Here is a 17,611-nt window from a genome sequence, read left to right on the forward strand (position 1 = left end):
ATAATCTGCAGCATGAGAAGAAATTTCCTTTTCAGGACAATAAATCAATCACCTAGCCTACCTACAAGATATTCTCTTCCTGGAAAACAACTCCAAGGAACCATATTTGTGTGACAGATAATGGCACTGTCAGAAGACCAGCCGAGAATCTGAGTGAAGATCGGCTCCACGTCTTCTACAGAACTCTACTAAACTATGAAATGTGGAATAAGACGGATCAATATCCATCATCCATTTCACTGCCAGTAGCCAATAGTACCAATCACCTGCTCCGAGATTTTATTCTCCGTGACACTTTTGCAGACCGCCTGGTCCCATATAAAGCTCTGAGAGCACTCCACAGGCACACCCTCCAGAAGCAGTTTCCTAATTTTCTCTTGATCTATGAAAGAAAAAATAGCCTTCACAAACTGCAAGTTTTCGCTAGAAAGAAAGGAAAACCTGTTAGTGCCACGGTAAGATGGATAGGAAGATCAAGTGTTACATCAAATTAGAAATTCTGAAGTCTGAGAAAGATATGTCAGTAATCAGTAAAGGCAGTTCAATTTTTTTTATTTTTTACAATGTCTTCAGTTTTTTCAAAATGTTTTACTAGATGGAAAAAGGCATCCTTTAAATGTACATGTAATAATCTATTGTTTTGTGACGGCACACAAACAAAAACCTTGAATTTTCTACCTAACCCAAATGCTGTTATTTTTGCATGCAAATGTGCTTAAAAGTTAGAGCAATAATCTGATTACAAAGAAAGCTTTTTCCTCAAGAAAGGTCAAGAAACTGGTATCTCTGAGGGCAAATTCGGTAGACTGGCCCTTTTAAAGAAGGAATTGACAGTGTTTGAGCGCTCCTTAATGCTGCCCCCGGGGACGTTTGCTAATTTAATTTGCAAGGAATTTATAAAAACCTCTTTAATCAGTGAGCTTTAGCAACAGGTTCAATCCAGTCTGTCGATATTCTTCTTCCATTTCCACAAGTCTCTAATTCCGTGTGATTATATAACGTTTCCTGCCGGAAAGCCCCAAATCTTTAAGACCTGGCATGTTTTATTAACCAGTTCACCCTTTTCTCACACCCATTCCTGAGTGGGATAAAGCATTTACTATTACTATAATAGGCAATTTGGAGCATCATTTTGTCGTAGCATTTAAGTCAAAATTGAGCTTTTATATCTCGTGCTTTTTATACCTTTTCTAACAACAATCTATTATGCTTTGCTTGCCAGATCTCTGGAGGACAATTTTGACAAAACTCGGTATTTCTTACCTTCATTTATGCTAAGTGCTTTTTGATTGAAACATCTACTACTATGACTAAAGAAAATGTACCCAACTCAACCTCAACAGGAAAAGTATCCTAAAGGGCATCAGACTATTTTGCACTTTGGCAGCAGTGAAAGCGTATTTGGTGCCAAAGGCTGCTTTTCTGACAGTCTCTCAAAACAAAGGCCTGAGGGTCCTGTGGTCTCTCAAACTGGTCTTCTCCTATTAAGGGACATTAAGCACGAAAACATTATTTGAGACTTTAGCTCCCAGGGCAAGCAATGGAAAATAATTTGCATTTGTTCCCAGCTATGGGAAAATAGGCACGGTGAAGGTTCCCCACACAGTACTTGATGGGCAAACACGCTGTGGATGACTGGGGGAGATTGAAGAAAGGCAGGGAGAAGAAGAGTCTGAATGAGGAATCCTGGGTGACTCAGGCTGAATGAATATTGGAGATGTCAAGATAACCTCTTTAGGAAGACACAGAATGCCTCTCAGAAATCCTATATTTATCTAATTGGTGCTGCTCCAGATATGAGTGATGAAATCTTCATTTGTTATTTGTCTAGAACTCCAGGCTCCTAAAATACTCCTCAATAAGTGACTCACAGTAAGTGATTTTATTCCATTTTTACTCCTTTCCCCAACACAAACTCACAAGAGTATGAAAACTGGCTCAGTGGAAAGAGCCCGGGCTTTGGAGTCAGAGGTCATGGGTTCAAATCCCGGCTCCGCCAACTGTCAGCTGTGTGACTTTAGGCAAGTCACAACTTCTCTGGGCCTCAGTTCCCTCATCTGTAAAATGGGGATGAAGACTGAGCTCCCCGTGGGACAACCTGATCACCTTGTAACCTCCCCAGCGCTTAGAACAGTGCTTTGCACATAGTAAGCACTTAATAAATGCCATTATATAAAAAAAAACCTTTGAGAGGGTTCGAACACTTTTCAAATGATGGTTTCAGGCAGAAAGACATGGTGATTGCCAATTGACACAATGTCCCACAAATCATTAGCGCTAGATGTCAAATTTCAAGAATGCTAGTCACGCTAAAGAGCGAGTTGGGAATGTATGAAGCAGAACCTGCCAAAAATTTTGTTGAGGCACTTGACTGCTTCTGGAACTTAAAGTTCCTTCCAGGTGGATGGGAAACGCGGAACACGTTGGTTCAAACTAAGAGCCAAAGACGAATAGAAAATCCGGAAAAAAAAAAAAAAAAATCAACATTCCTAAAACTTCATTCAACTCCTATTACAGAAGATTGCTACTGGAATTTAAATGTTTTCTAAGTCTTTGGTGAAAGGGTAAACATGATTTGGGAAAACAAAGGAATGATTTTTTTTTTAATGGTGCTGAGGGAGAATAATAAAATCAAGTGCTTTGAATTCATTCCAAGTGTTTTCATTCAGTATACTAGGTGAAGGTAAAATGATCTTCCTGATAGTAATAAACTGGGTTGCCTTGAAGAAAAGAGAAAACATTTTTAAAAATTGACATGACTGGGCAGTAAACTTCTAGGGGTCAGTTGCAAACTAAGTGCTTTAAAAGTATTGCATTAATTGCCCATTGAAACAGCAGTCCAAAATGCCAGGCCAGAGATACCTCCTACTAGCTAGCTATCTTAAATGGAGAATGCAGCCTTAAGAGTTGAAAAAGATTTGTAAAAATCAAGCACATGATAAACATTTTAGAGAGGTTTGAGGAGCAACAGTCGAGTCCATCAGACAAATATTTTGAGAGTATCTTCTTAGGATAAATATCATTTTTTCAAATTCTTCCTGAGACCCTCCCACCCTGAAACATCTTAACTCCAAGAGCATGAAGCATGGAAGAGGAAAAAAACATGCTTCGTGAGAATAAAGTACATATTTCCTTATGGACAAAGCAGATTCCTGATGCCAGCAGAACAAGCTAATCATTTTTTCATTATTTTTGGAAAGAATCAACAATATATATATCTGGATCATAATCTCAGTGCTTAGCAGCACAATGGGTTCAGAAAGAAATCAGCAAATATTTTAAGAACACTATGTGATTCCAAGTTTTGGATCACTGGGAAGTTAAGATTCCTCAAGATACTATTTCTCAGAATATTTCTTTCAGTCAAGTTTTAACAACAATCTGCCCCAAAGTATTGCTATAGACTTAATGGTGCATAATTCACAACTATTTTCTTAAAAGAGCATATAATTTACTATCAACGGAGATAGTGTAGATGTGAAAACTTAATGTCTTAAAATCTTCACATGTTCAAGGAGATATTTGTACTTCCCAAGTGCTTAGTACAGTGCTCTGCACGCAGTAAGCGCTCAATAAATATGATTGAATGAATGAATGAATATGCAATATGGAAATTCTGCTTCAGAGACAGCTCTTAAATCAGATTTTGCCGGCAACAATGACAATGAGATGGTTTCTCAGGAGCCTTTGTTGCGATTTTCCAAAGTTAAAACAGTAGTCACAATTAGGTTGATGTTCCTTCCAAAAATTAGTAACTGCCTATAATTTAGGATAAAAACCAATATAAGCCAAGTAGAGTTTGCTGGAGTTGGAAGTTAATGACCTCACTGCATAAAGAGTCCTCAACAGAGCAGACTGACAAGTTTTTATGGCCCACGTAGTGATGAATAACTCCAGGCTACTGTTGCCACCTCAGTGACTCACTATACAGGACATTCGAAGTGTGACTTTCAAGTTCTACACTCTGACCACTAATGTCCCACAGTGAAATTACTTACCTACGATATCCTCAAAACTCTTCTCTATCCAATGAGCACAATTCCGTTCTTGTGCAGTTTTGACTGAAAGTAAACCGTTTATCACTCGCGGCGCAAGTAAATCATCTGACCGTAATAACGCATTTAAGCTTTTCCTACACACACTAATTTACTAGATCTACCAAACAATCATTTACACTGGATGTCCTGCAGCTTTATCCCTAGTTTGGCTCATTTCCCCCCCACTAATATCTGGTGTCATTAAATCAACCAAAACCTTGAGCACCTAGGTTGGCCTTGCCAGGATTCGAACCTGGAACATCTGTGTGGTTAGACAGAGGCTTCCACTGAGCACAAGACCAGCTGCAGGTGCAAATCCCTTCCTCAAGACCAAAATGCTTGCAACCAATAATTCGAACTACAATAAGTACTCTAGAGTCAATTGATTTGGACAAAATAGAAATCATAAAAAGAGTAGGCGACTAGGTCCGTCATGCATTAGATCTGGCCATTATCTGCTGTACGTTAAAAAGGAAGTCTACATATGCATTAAGAACTTTACCTTGGGATTCTTCTGGATGTGGTAAAGCTTTGGACCTTTTTTGAGGTAAAGTCACTCGGGGATCTCCAACTGTCAGACCCAGTATGCTACCTGCTGGAATTTCTGCCGGAGAAGCTATCCCTTTGAAGGAAAAAAAAAAAGGGGGCGGGGGTCTGAATAGTATCTGAATTAAAGACACTCTATTTTGAACACTAGCTATCTCAGAAATTCTGACTGTAGAGAGAAAACATACCTTCCCAAATGAAATGATTTAATAACACCCGCCAGGGATATTTCTCACCGGACTAGAGCGAGAATGACAAAATAGCTATAACCACTAGGTCGTACAAGTTCAAGACGACACTATTAAAATGAAAGTTGTGGGGCTGAATGCCCCTAACTGTAGCACGCTTCATTATTTAATTACTTCTGTGTCGAGTAGTTCAAATATTAGTTTCCTATAAGAAATGCCAATGCATTCCCCCAAACAAAAAACTTAATACAAAAAATTAAGGCAAGTTACATGATCAAATGGAATATGAATAGGTGTAAGTTACATATGTCACAACTGTACAGAAATCAGTTTTCAATTTTCATACCAATCAGCAAAAAGGCAATTTGTGCTAACAGTCAAGAGATATCACTACCTACTCTAAATAGCTCGGCTATGTTTCTTGCTTAATTAACATGGGTTATAATCTCTTCACTCAATCAGTGGTATTTATTGAGCGCTTATTGTGTGCAGAGCACTGTTCACAGCACTTGGGAGAGTACAACGCAAAGGTCACGGGTTCTAGTCCCAGCTCTGCCACTTGTCTGCCGTGTGACCTTGGGCAAATCACTTCTTTATGCCTCAGTTACCTAATCTTTAAAACAAGGATTAAGACTGTGAGCCCTATGTGGGACACGTACTGTGTCCAACCCGATTTGCTTGCATTCCCCTCTCCCCAGCACTTAGTATAGTGCCTGGCACATAGTAAGTGCTTAACAAGTACCACAATTATCATTATTATTATTAGAGTAGGGAGACATGATTGCTGCCCACAAGGAGTTTTCGAGTCTAGAGGGGGAGATAGATGTTAAATTACGGTTGGATATGTACGTAAGTGCTGTGGGGCTGGAGTGAATATCAAATGCTTAAGGGGTTCAGACAACACAGAAAGAAAGGTGAGTAGAAGAAATGAGGGCTTAGGGAAGATGTGATTTTAACAGAGCTTTGAAAATAGGGAGAGTCAAATTACTTCGAGGGAAAGGAAGTGCTTATATCAAGGTAAACTTTACACTGCTTAGTATAGTGCCTAGCACATAGTAAGCGCTTAACAAGCACCACAATTATCATTATTATTATTAGAGTAGGAAGACACGATTCCTGCCCACGAGGAGGAGGAGATAGACGTTAAAATAAATTACGGTTGGACATGTACGTAAGTGCTGGGGGGCTGGAGTGAATATCAAATGCTTAAGGGGTTCAGACAACACAGAAGGAAAGGCTAGTAGAAGAAATGAGGGCTTAGGGAAGATGTGATTTTAACAGAGCTTTGAAAATAGGGAGAGTCAAATTACTTCGAGGGAAAGGAAGTGCTTATACCAAGGTAAACTTTACACTGCTTAGTATAGTGCCTAGCACATAGTAAGCGCTTAACAGATACCATCATTGGTAGAACTATCTGAACGTGAAAGAACTGTAATAACTGGCATGATCACAAAATTGTAATGAGGACTACACTACAGATATATACAATTAAAACTCCTACTGTAGATATGCATGTGAAGATTAGCAAAAGTTCTTCACTTCCTTCCCTTTCTAATATCCCCCCCTTATATACCTCCCAGCAATTCAAAGATGGCTTCTTGATGGTGATGAAGAGAAACTCTGTCAGGATTCTCGCAGTTTCTGACCCACCAACTGTGAGGTGTTGCTTCTCCATCTCCGACATCCTAAAAAACAACCACCTCAAGTTACTCAGTAAGGCAATGGACTTCCGAGTAATGTGTCATGATAGGAGTCGAAATCTGCCTGACCCATGGCTCCCAAATACTTTTTCCCAAAGTATCCTGTCATATCAACAAGTGCTAGTTGCTATTATACTAAAATTCACACGGGACACATGAATCGCATTTAATGTCTGTCTCGACCTCTGGACTGTAAGCAACTTGTGGATAGGGAACATGTCTACCAAACGTTATATTGTACTCTCACAAGTGCTTAGTTCAGTGCTCTGCAAGTAAGTGTTTAATAAATACGATCGATTGATGTGACAGTAAAAAGGAAACATCTCAGAGATCTTTTGTTCATATGACTGCCCCAAATGGTAAGAAGACACAATAAAGTAATCCTAATTAGAAGCAAGGCACTTGGCATGACCTCTTGAGATACATTATACTTTACAGCAAATTGACAGGATTTTTAAGGAGACCATACAAACATCGATCTAATGCAATATTTCCTAGAATGTTTACAATTTCCTTTCAATTTACGGACGATCTTCACTGGTAGCCCATGAAATGCTACCTAAAAAGACCAACCCTCGTTTATACCCTTAGAGAGTTCTAAGATCAATGAAAGAGCCACCTAGCCTCTCAAGAACTTTTCATGAAAAAATTACGGTTTTTGTTGAGACAGTTTGGTGTTCCCAGAAATTTCCAAAAAATGTCCAATATTTCCATCGCCTTTAACTCCACCTGCATGTGTTCCGGGTGGCTTTTAATATTAGGTGACAGTATCTATTCAAGAGTCTCTTGGATACTGAGGCTGTATCTGAGTTGCTGTTTCTTCTCTTGCACTGCATTTGAATCCTATCTTCAATCAATGGTATTTACTGATATCGGTACTGTAAATCGTATTTACAAAGCACTGAACAAAGCGCTTAGGAGAGTACAATGCAAGAGGTCAATAGGCACGTACCCAGTCCGCAAGGAGCTTTCGAGAACCGTATCACCCTTCTGCTCCGCTTCTTCTGGTTCCTACACACCTCCTGGTACTGGGGCCCCTTCTGAATCACTCAAGACTTTAAAATATTTCCATTTTAGGTTTAATTTATTCTTCCCTGTTCACAACTTTTGAATTTTTACTTACTTTCCTTGTTACTATTTCACATACTTGGTTTACAGTGTTCTTTTTCCTCTCCCAAATCTTGTAAATTAAACTCAGCTACACACCTAAAATAAACCCTGGTATTCCTCACCCATTTCTTCTCAAGTTAAACATTTTCCTTCAAACTCAAGACAAGGGGAGGATTTAGTATTATAAATGAGACCAAGTTAATTTCTTGGGACGGTTTCACTAGTTGTTCTTTTTCTGAGGAGGCAAGCAAAGATCGCATAATCATCCTAAAGCGGGGAAAGGAAATAAGAGTATTGCCTGAGATTAGGCTTGTTAAAATTTACTAGACTTCTGTAATATTTCAACCTTACAAGAAACAGTGATTTTATATGTTCTTACAGTTTGGACAGAAGCGGCTTTCAAGGCTTCAGTAAGGACACAGTGGGAGAGCGGACCGATCAGACGGTATCTGTTCATTTCCATTGTCAAATCGCTGGGGAAGAAAAATAAACATTTTACATTTCAACAGATTACTTCTACACAACCGTGGACAATGAATACAAAGTAAAAGACTGTTCTGAGAAGTTTCTTTATGATCTAGGACTAACGACACCAAGTTCAACAGGTACAGACCTAATAGTAATTCCAGTAGTCTGAGATGTCCAAGAATACGGCTGAAGCGGATTTCTAGTTCCATCACCTACAATTTTTTTTGCTCGTTTAGCATTTTCTCCAGTTGCATCTTCCCTTTTTCGTTTCTTGCCGATATTCCCAGTCACTTCTAATTGGCTTATCTTTTGAGATGCTGCCTTTGGAGGTGGCGATATAATTGGTTCGGAGACACTGGCAACAATTTTAGGAGGTTCTTCACACTGACACGCAGCTTTGATCTCAGCCAATATATCCTGTGGAAATGGTTAATTTTGAGTTTAGGATCAGAATAATAAACTAGTTCACACAAGGAAAAGAAAGGTTTATAATGAAAATAACTGAGCAGAACTAATTTTCTCTGTAAATTTTCAATTAGTCAATGTTTCATCCCTTCAAATTCTAAACGATTACAAAACCAAAACAGGGACTAAATAAAAACCAACGCATTTTAATATTTTACTACCCAGAAAACATTCATATATGCTGTCACAGTTGGAGCAGATGTCCCCCAAGGGGAAACAGATCAGTCAACTGCTGAGCAACAGAGAAATATTAAAGCTGTTGACCATTACAGACACACAGGATTAATTTCCACCAAATATGTACTTTCTGGTATTTACTACCACACAGCTTCCAATAGTTCTACTTTTAGACCATGAACATATAGAATAATTTTATATGTAAATGAAAAAATTGCAAAGGTAAGACCAATGCCCATGGAATACCTTATTTCCTCTAGATTGTAAGCTCATTTTGGGCAGGGAATGTACCTACTAAAACTGTGGTACTTTACTCTTCCAAGTGCTTAGCAAGCGCTCAATGCCACTGAATGATTCTAATTATTTGCCCTAATATCAAATTGTGGTGTGTACTTGAATTTTGGGTTTTCACGAGACCAAAAGGAAAATAAAAAATCAGAATTATTAAAACTAAGCTGTGATAGAACAGAATGTAAAGACATACCTGTTTAAGAGTTGGATGAACCCAAATCCACAACTGCCTGGTTTCAGAAATAACCCCAGGGTCATCCAAGGGCTTCCAAACAAACGTAACAGGACCGAGCATTTCTTCCGGATATTTATCTGCCCGGTAGAGGGTTAGAGAGCCTTGGCGCTTTCCGGACAAACACTGAACAGCTGCAAAAGTCAGTCCTGAAATGTGAAAATAAGAAAGCATTCTTGAAGCAGCTACATTTTATTCCTCCAAATTTAGAGAGAGGGAAAATGTTATATTTATACAAGTAGGAATATTAAAACTGAAACCCCAAAACGCTCCAACAAAATAACAATCCTAGAACATAGCGATCGATGGCATTTACATAGTGTTTAATTCAGGGCTCTGCCCACAGCGAGTGTCTGATAGAATAGAGCTGCTAGAAGTGATCCCTGCCCACAAGGAATTTACGGCCTAAAGGGAGACAGACACTAACACAAATTACAATTAGGAGGAATAATAAGAGTATCATATAGGGAAAAATTCCGAGGGGCCGGGGGTGAGCGTTAGAGGGGTACAAGCCAAATGCATCGGCAATGCGGGGGGGGTGAATAGGACAAATTATGATTTAGTCAGGGAAGGTCTCTTAAAGGTGTGATTTTGAGAGGTTTTGGAAGGTGGTGAGAGGGGTGAAGTACTGGATATGAATGGGGAGGGACTTCCAGGCCAGAAGTGGATAAGGGGTCGGTAGCAGAGTAGACGAGATCGAGGTACTGTGTAAACTGGTGTTAGAAGAGCAATGTGTGTGGATTGGATTGTAGTAGGTCAGAGAGCTAAGGTAGAAAGGAGACAGAGCTGATTGTGTCCTCAGAACCGATGGTAACGAGTTTCTGTTTGATGTGGAGGCGGATGGGCAGCCATTAGAGATTTCTGAGGCGAGGATAGGGACTGAATGGGCCACAGTGAAGCACGGAGTGAAAAGAAGAGAGAGAGGAGGCAGGGAAGTCAGCCAGAAGACTGATGCAGTAGTCAAGGTGGGAGATAAGCGCTTGGATTAGCGTGGACGTAGTTTGGATGGAGAGGAAAGGGCAGATTCTAAAAATGGTGCGACTGCAAACTCATGGTCCGCAGGGAACATGTCTATCCACTGTGTATTATACTCTCCCAAGTGCTTAGGACAGTGCCCTGCACACATTAAGCGCTCAATACGACTGATGGTAGAACTGACAGTCCCTGTACCATGGTGATGGTGGTCTGCATAAAGCCCGTTGCTGGGTAGGGACCGTCTCTATATGTTGCCGACTTGTACTTCCCAAGCACTTAGTACAGTGCCCTGCACATAGTAAGTGCTCAGTAAATACGACTGATGGTAGAACTGACAGTCCCCTGTACCGTGGTGGTGGCGGTCTGCATAAAGAAGGGGGTGGATTTTGAAGATGATGTGACAAAAAAGTCAACAGGATTTGATGAATGCTTGAATAAAGGAACTGAAAGAAAGGGTTCTGGGCCGTGAGGAAAGACAGTGGTTTTGTCAACAGTGATGGGAAAGTCAGGGACAGGAGAGGAAGGATGAGTTCAGTTTGGGACACGTTGGCCTTGAGGAGGAGGGACACCCACTTAGAGATGCCACGGAGGACGGAAGGAAATGAAAAGTTTAAAAAAAAAAAATGGAGGGGGGCAGTGAGGTAAATTTGCTAGCCATTCAAGTAGAGATGGTAGCTGAAACCACAGGAGGGGATGAGCTCAAGGGAATGGGTGTTAATGGAGAATAGAAGGGGACCCAGAAATTGAGCCTTAAAGATAAGCTCTCAATAAATACTACTGATTATGGGACTCACGGTTAGGGAGTGGGAGACAGAGGAAGAACCAGTGAAAGGAACAGAGGAGCTGGAAAGAATGCTCCAAACAGAGGGAATAGCCCAGGAAGTGCTAGGAGAACCAGACTCAAGTGAGAGGTAGAGTTTGAAGGGGATCTTGAGGAGTGAAGAACACATGCTTGGGAGAAGTGGGTGAGGAGATTGGATATATAATAATAATAATGATAGGATTTATTAAGCGCTTACTATGTGCAAAGCACTGTTCTAAGCGCTGGGGAGGTTACAAGGTGATCAGATTGTCCCACGGGGGGATCACAGTCAATCCCCATTTTACAGATGAAGTCACTGAGGCACAGAGAAGTGAAGTGACTTGCCCAAAGTCACACAGCTGACAATTGGCAGAGCCGGGGTTTGAACCCATGACCTCTGACTCCAAAGCCCGGGCGCTTTCCACTGAGTCCTGCTGCTTCTTTAAGTTGGAGATAAGAGATATACAAGTTTCTCCCCCTTCTCGACTGTGAGCCTGCTGTTGGGCAGGGACCGTCTCTATATGCTGCCAACTTGGACTTCCCAAGCGCTTAGTACAGTGCTCTGCACACAGTAAACGCTCAATAAATACGACTGAATGAATGAAGTTGGAGAATGCCGGCAAAAGCCTTGTAGCTAATGGTGAGGCGTTTTCCTTGTTCCGGGGGAAATCTCCAATGACTGGAGGCGTGGACAGTCACGACAGAGTCATCTCAAAGCATCACAAGTATTACCTGTGTCCGTGCTACACATTCGAGCAAGTGCCTTTAGTATTTCTTCCTCTTTTCCAGACACCTCCAGGCAGCAGTAGTAAGACAAATCCTGTAAAAATCAATCAATCAATCGTATTTATTGAGCGCTTACTATGTGCAGAGCACTGTACTAAGCGCTTGGAAAGTACAAATTGGCAACACATAGAGACAGTCCCTACGCAACAGTGGGCTCACAGTCTAAAAGGGGGAGACAGAGAACAGAACCAAACATACCAACAAAATAAAATAAATAGGATAGAAATGTACAAGTAAAATAAATAAATAAATAAATAGAGTAATAAATAAAAAAAATAAAGATAGGCAGCGGGACAGACTTGGTTTTCTGGTGAAGCAGAACAGAAGTAATAAGCGTACTGTAAAACTACACAAAGCCACGACGTTAGTATGTGAAATTCCAGCCATTTTTGACTGTACTTAATTTATAAGTTTTTCCTAAAACGCTGGGGTTGCATTCTTGCAAAACCTCTCTAGGTCTTAAACCGTAGTACTGACTGTGCCTGACGTCCTCCTCACTTCTACAAACCGTTACTTTGGACGGCGTATCTCGGTGGAATTTTGCCCAATTCCAGAACCAGCAGCCTGGCCTAGTGAACACAGCTCGGGCCTGGGAATCAGAAGGACCTGGGTTCTAATCCCTGCTCTGCCACTTGTCTGCTGTGTGACCTTGGGCAAGTCCCTTCACTTCTTTGGGCCTCAGTTCCCTCCTCTGCAAAATGGGGACTGAGACTGTGAGCCCCACATGGGATAAGAACTGTATCCAACCCCACTGGCTTATTTGCCCCAGTACAGTGGCTCGTACATAGTGAGCACTTAAGTACCACAGAGGAAAAACACAAAAAGACAGCATTCTTATCCGAAAGAGAAGTGGAAATACCAGTCATGGTAGAACATGGACTGTGTCCAACCTGATTACCGTTTATCTACCCCAGCGCTTAGTACAGTGCCTGGCACAGAGTAAGTGCTTAACAAATAGCATTGAAAAACCAAACAAAACAAAAAGCTAAGTGTAACTTCTATTACTAGCAAACATATCTTTCCACTTTGAAACCAACTAACACTGACCTGGGGTGCTCTGGGACAACTAGTTAAAATCTGGGAACCAAAAAAAAACACCATCTGGTTTTATCTCTAATGATTAATATCAGAACAGTTCTGGATACCATTCTATATTAGAAAACTTTTATTTCTATCAAAATAAAAGGAAACATTCAGAACCTTCCTTTAAAAACCCCAAACACGTGTTCCACGCTTCCTTCTTCCCTTATCCTTCACAATCTTGTACACACTTTTCAATTGCACAATTTCCTTTAACTAGTAAAAAACCAATTATTTCAATGGGGGCAAATGATAGTCAATTACTCATTGTTAGTTTAGCTAATCAAAACTTTAGATGCCCCTAAGAACTGGAGCTGGCTCATCTAACCTTGTTCAAATATCCAGACCTTTTTAATTGATCAGAACTGGGCCCTTAGAAAGATAATCGTCTTTTCACTATTAGAGAAATCAAAAGCAAAGCGCGGGACCATACCTGAAGAAGGCATTGATGCGTCATGGCTCGATAACAGGCTCTGTAGCTCTTGGCTGTAGGACTATCTCCTAAGCAGTAACCCCACTTCTTCACCATATGAAATCTCTTTGCATGCCAAATATGGGTTTCTAACCACATATTCTTCTTCTGTCTTCGATTAAACTCCAAAAGCAGGTTGGAGTGATGTCGTCGAGCCTTGCGGCATTTACTTTTTGAATGCTCTTTTTTCTGGTGGGCTGCTTTTTCTGCCTAAACGTGAAAAACGGTATTTTTAGGAGCAAGTTTGGAAGCATAACAGATTTGGCAGAAGGAATTTTGCCTGAAAAATGGTTAGTCTTTATGGTATATTAAGTTTTACAACTCAAAAAATGCCTGAGTAGTGACTATAAAGATCCACTAACAATGCTGAGGACCTCAAACTACCAACCACAGTACATGTGATAACTTCTTAAACTGGATTTTTCTAGGGAAACAGTGTGGCCTAAAGGAAAGAACACATGCCCAGAAGTCCGAGGACCTGGGTTCTAATCCCAGATCCACCACTCGCCCGCTGTGTGATCCTCAGCAAGTCGCAACTTCTCTGTACCTCAGTTTCCTCATCTGCAAAATGAGGATTCAGTACTTGTGGCCCCTCCTACATGTGGCAGCTGATTATCTTGGCTCTGCCCCAGAACTTAACAGAGTGCTTGGCACAGAGTAAGTGCTCAACAAGTACCACAATTATTATTTAAAATTCTTAAGAGGTTAAAGACGAAGCAATCAAAACTGCTCTGGGATCAGATTAGTAATTTCAAAGGAGACATTCCCACAATTTTATTCAGCTGCTAAATTGTTACCGTCTAACCTAACGTCCTTAAGCAGGCCCAATTCATTTTTCTGTTAATTCATTTTTCTGTTTCTTGCCTAAGAGAAAACAAAGGTTCGTTTAAAGCCAGGGTTCACTCACACCAGATCCCCAAGGTAACTGAAAAGATGGGCAAAGCTTCTATTTCCCTTCACCTCGCTGCCTAACTTCATCCCAAACGCGGGGAACACGTGGCCTGACTGCGCCTAACGCAACCGGTACCTCTTTCTGGGCAATCTCACGGAGCCGTCTCGGAAGGCGCTTAACGTTATGGCTCATGGCCCGTCTTCTCATGTGCCTGGGTAGGGTCTGGAAAACCAGGGAATTGGAAGACTTCTGCGTCACAGCTTTTAACATGGCACTGATTTCAGCCGCTCGGGCTCGAGCAAAAGTAGACGCTAGAAAGGAAATGGTTTATTCAGAATTCAAGGTTAAACAGACAAAGCATTGGAGGCGGGAGAACCAACATGTATTTGTGCAACACAAATAACTAGGGCACTAAGATTTTGAAGCAATTGCTTATAATTTGCAGATCTTAATTTCCAGAACCGCTTGACCACTTCAATCGTTCAGACTCCACCTCTTTACACTTACCGGTTATATACTTGGGCAAATCTTGAGATGTGCCTTGGCGTCCTCCTCTCCATCCTCCCTTCCCTTTTCCCTTCTCTCCTCTATAGTGTTCGACATTACAAAGATCAGAAGAGGGAGACTGATGCGTTGACTTCTCCGGCTGATGCTGGGAAGTTCCAGAAGGCAACTCTAGGAAATTTTTTAAGAAGCAGTGACAAAGAGAACAACTCAGTTTCCTCTAACACGGTTCACAAAACTCAACAGCAGCGTATTATGGGTTTACACTGTATGAATCACTGTGCCACATGCTGAGAAGAATCATAGCCATTCATTCAAACCCATTTCTTGCCTACTAGCTGACAATGTAAAAAGGATGAGGACAGACATACGGGCTAAATTAAACTGAGCAGAAACAACGGGCTTCTAGAAAAAAACCTGACTGATTAATTTTCAGGTTTATAAGCCACTCAGCATGTAAATATGATTTTAAATTCAGACCTTATCAGATCTCTTTTGATGGCGAGATGGCCGACGGAATTTGTAACTTTCAGTAATTTTTAAACATTACTCAAGATGCAGAAGACTGCCATACTTTGTTTTAAGTTTGTAGTAGTAATTCAATTTCCTTGAAAGAATCTCTCTTCATATTTACTACCAAAAGTTTTACAGCTTCTCTCAGAACAGTATACATGGCAGCTTCAAAATTATGACTCATAAAATGCATTTTCTTCATCAGTGAATATTTACTCAATGTATGAGGGATAGGCAATACATCCAGAGGACAACAAATACATGTTGATGAAAACAAAGTCTTGCATTGTGAAAATGGATTTTGCTGAAAGCAACTGAAAATATACGCCTGTCTTCATTCATAGAGGACTCTGGGGTAAGGGAGAAGATAAGCTTTCTAGTGTAACTACCCCTCTTGCTACTCTGCAAAGTTTTAGGCTATTTTTGGCAACCGGGATACAATCAACTTTCAATTTGCTGTGTGACCTTGGGCAAGCCACTTAACTTCTCTTTGCCTCAGCTGTTTCATCTGTAAAAAAGGGGGATTAAGACTGTGTGCCCCACTTGGGACACGGACCGTGCCCGACCTGATTATCTTGTATTTCCCCAGTGCTTAGTTCAGTGTCTGGCACATAGTGAGTGCTTAACAAATACCAAATAAACACTGCAGTAAAGGGTGATGGAGAGAGCACGGATAGACTAAAATGGACAGTTAACTGATAAAACTTATCTGATCCAACCTCCCACCTTCAAAAAATATCTCCCTTACCTTGCCATCCTCTGGGGAGAGTACTCGGGAATTGTAAGAAAGCCAAAATGCCAACAGATGGGGAGGAGACGAGAAAAAGCAAAGGGTTTGTAGGATTCACAATCTGGAAAATCAGTACCTGAAAAACTGAGGGCTGCAAGGGAGCAGGTGCTCCTTCCCTGCCTAAAGGATAGTGACCAAGCTAGCTCTCTCCCTCCCTTCAAAGCCCTACTGAGAGCTCACCTCCTCCAGGAGGCCTTCCCAGACTGAGCCCCCTTTTTCCTCTCCTCCTCCCCATCCCCCCGACTCTACCTCCTTCCCCTCCCCACAGCACTTGTATATATTTGTACAGATTTATTACTCCATTTGACTTGTACACATTTACTATTCTATTTATTTTGTTAATGATGTGCATATAGCTTTAATTCTATTTGTTCTGACGATTTTGACACCCATCTACATGTTTTGCCGTCTGTCTCCCCCTTCTAGACCGTGAGCCCGTTGTTGGGTAGGGACTGTCTCTATTTGCTGCCGACTTGTACTTCCCAAGCGCTTAGTCTAGTACTCTGCACACAGTAAGTGCTCAATAAACACGATTGACTGAATGAATGAATGAATGAATAGCCTGTTTGGAAGGACAACCGAGGTGTTCAATGTTTGAGTTTCAGAAGATGCTGCAGGTAGCGGGAAAAACACTTGTGTTACCTCTAAAGTCACTCCCGTGGGTTATGTCTGGTAACTGGCATAGGAGCTATGAAGAAAGTTAGCAAAAAATCCAAAACTAAATAGAATTCAAAAAAATGTATACCTTACCTTGTCTTTGTGATTGGAAAGATCTGCCTCCTCCATTTACTCCACTACTGTCAGCCCCCAAACCAGAAGACAAAGTGACGCTAGCAGGTTGGTTTCTCATTTTCTTGGCGTGTTTCTTTTCTCTTGCAGTAGACATCGCTAAAGACGGCAGCAAACCAACGCAGTCACAACGGGATTTGGCAGTGTTCTCTTCCAGCTGAAGTCGAAAACTGAAATCAAAACATAAACTAAACCCAAATGAATTTAGCATGACAATCTGATTCACTGGGATTATCGTTAGATGGTCCCCCTCGTCCCCCTCTCCATCCCCCCCATCTTACCTCCTTCCCTTCCCCACAGCACCTGTTTATATGTCTATATGTTTGTACATATTTGTTACTCTATTTATTTATTTATTTTACCTGTACATACCTATTCTATTTATTTTATTTTGTTAGTATGTTTGGTTTTGTTCTCTGTCTCCCCCTTTTAGACTGTGAGCCCACTGTTGGGTAAGGACTGTCTCTATATGTTGCCAACTTGTACTTCCCAAGCGATTAGTACAGTGCTCTGCACACAGTCAGCGCTCAATAAATACGATTGATGATGATGATGGTAAAATCCTTGAAGGCGAGTTCAGGTATACTAATTCTACTGTTCTCTCTCACGTACAGTGTGGGCAGGGAATATGTCTGTTATACTGTTCTCTCCCAAGTGCTCAGCACAGAGTAAGCGCTCAGTAAATAAGACTGGCTGATTGACTGTTCACACAATTCAATAGCTGGGACATCAATATTGCATTCCATTTCTGATTCTGCCTCCCCATGAGACTTTGGATAAATCACACCCTTTTC

General features: G+C 41.0%; 1 protein-coding gene across 1 annotated transcript in view; it reads right to left on the minus strand.

Annotated features, from left to right (window-relative positions):
* Window positions 1-17,611, minus strand: part of POP1 (POP1 homolog, ribonuclease P/MRP subunit) — a 35,487-nt gene that overhangs the window by 9,978 nt on the left and 7,898 nt on the right. The window contains exons 2-12 of the mRNA XM_038745170.1: window positions 16,779-16,987; window positions 14,729-14,896; window positions 14,357-14,532; window positions 13,291-13,539; window positions 11,724-11,811; window positions 9,176-9,363; window positions 8,195-8,466; window positions 7,961-8,054; window positions 6,345-6,456; window positions 4,540-4,659; window positions 267-382 (exon numbers count right to left, since the gene is read on the minus strand). Of these exons, the coding sequence (XP_038601098.1) occupies window positions 267-382; window positions 4,540-4,659; window positions 6,345-6,456; window positions 7,961-8,054; window positions 8,195-8,466; window positions 9,176-9,363; window positions 11,724-11,811; window positions 13,291-13,539; window positions 14,357-14,532; window positions 14,729-14,896; window positions 16,779-16,914 (1,719 nt within the window). The 5' untranslated portion in view covers window positions 16,915-16,987. The remainder of the gene's footprint in view (window positions 1-266; window positions 383-4,539; window positions 4,660-6,344; window positions 6,457-7,960; window positions 8,055-8,194; window positions 8,467-9,175; window positions 9,364-11,723; window positions 11,812-13,290; window positions 13,540-14,356; window positions 14,533-14,728; window positions 14,897-16,778; window positions 16,988-17,611) is intronic.

The sequence above is a fragment of the Tachyglossus aculeatus genome, chromosome 4 (genome assembly GCF_015852505.1).
Source record: "Tachyglossus aculeatus isolate mTacAcu1 chromosome 4, mTacAcu1.pri, whole genome shotgun sequence".
In the NCBI taxonomy this organism is placed as follows: Eukaryota; Metazoa; Chordata; class Mammalia; order Monotremata; family Tachyglossidae; genus Tachyglossus; species Tachyglossus aculeatus.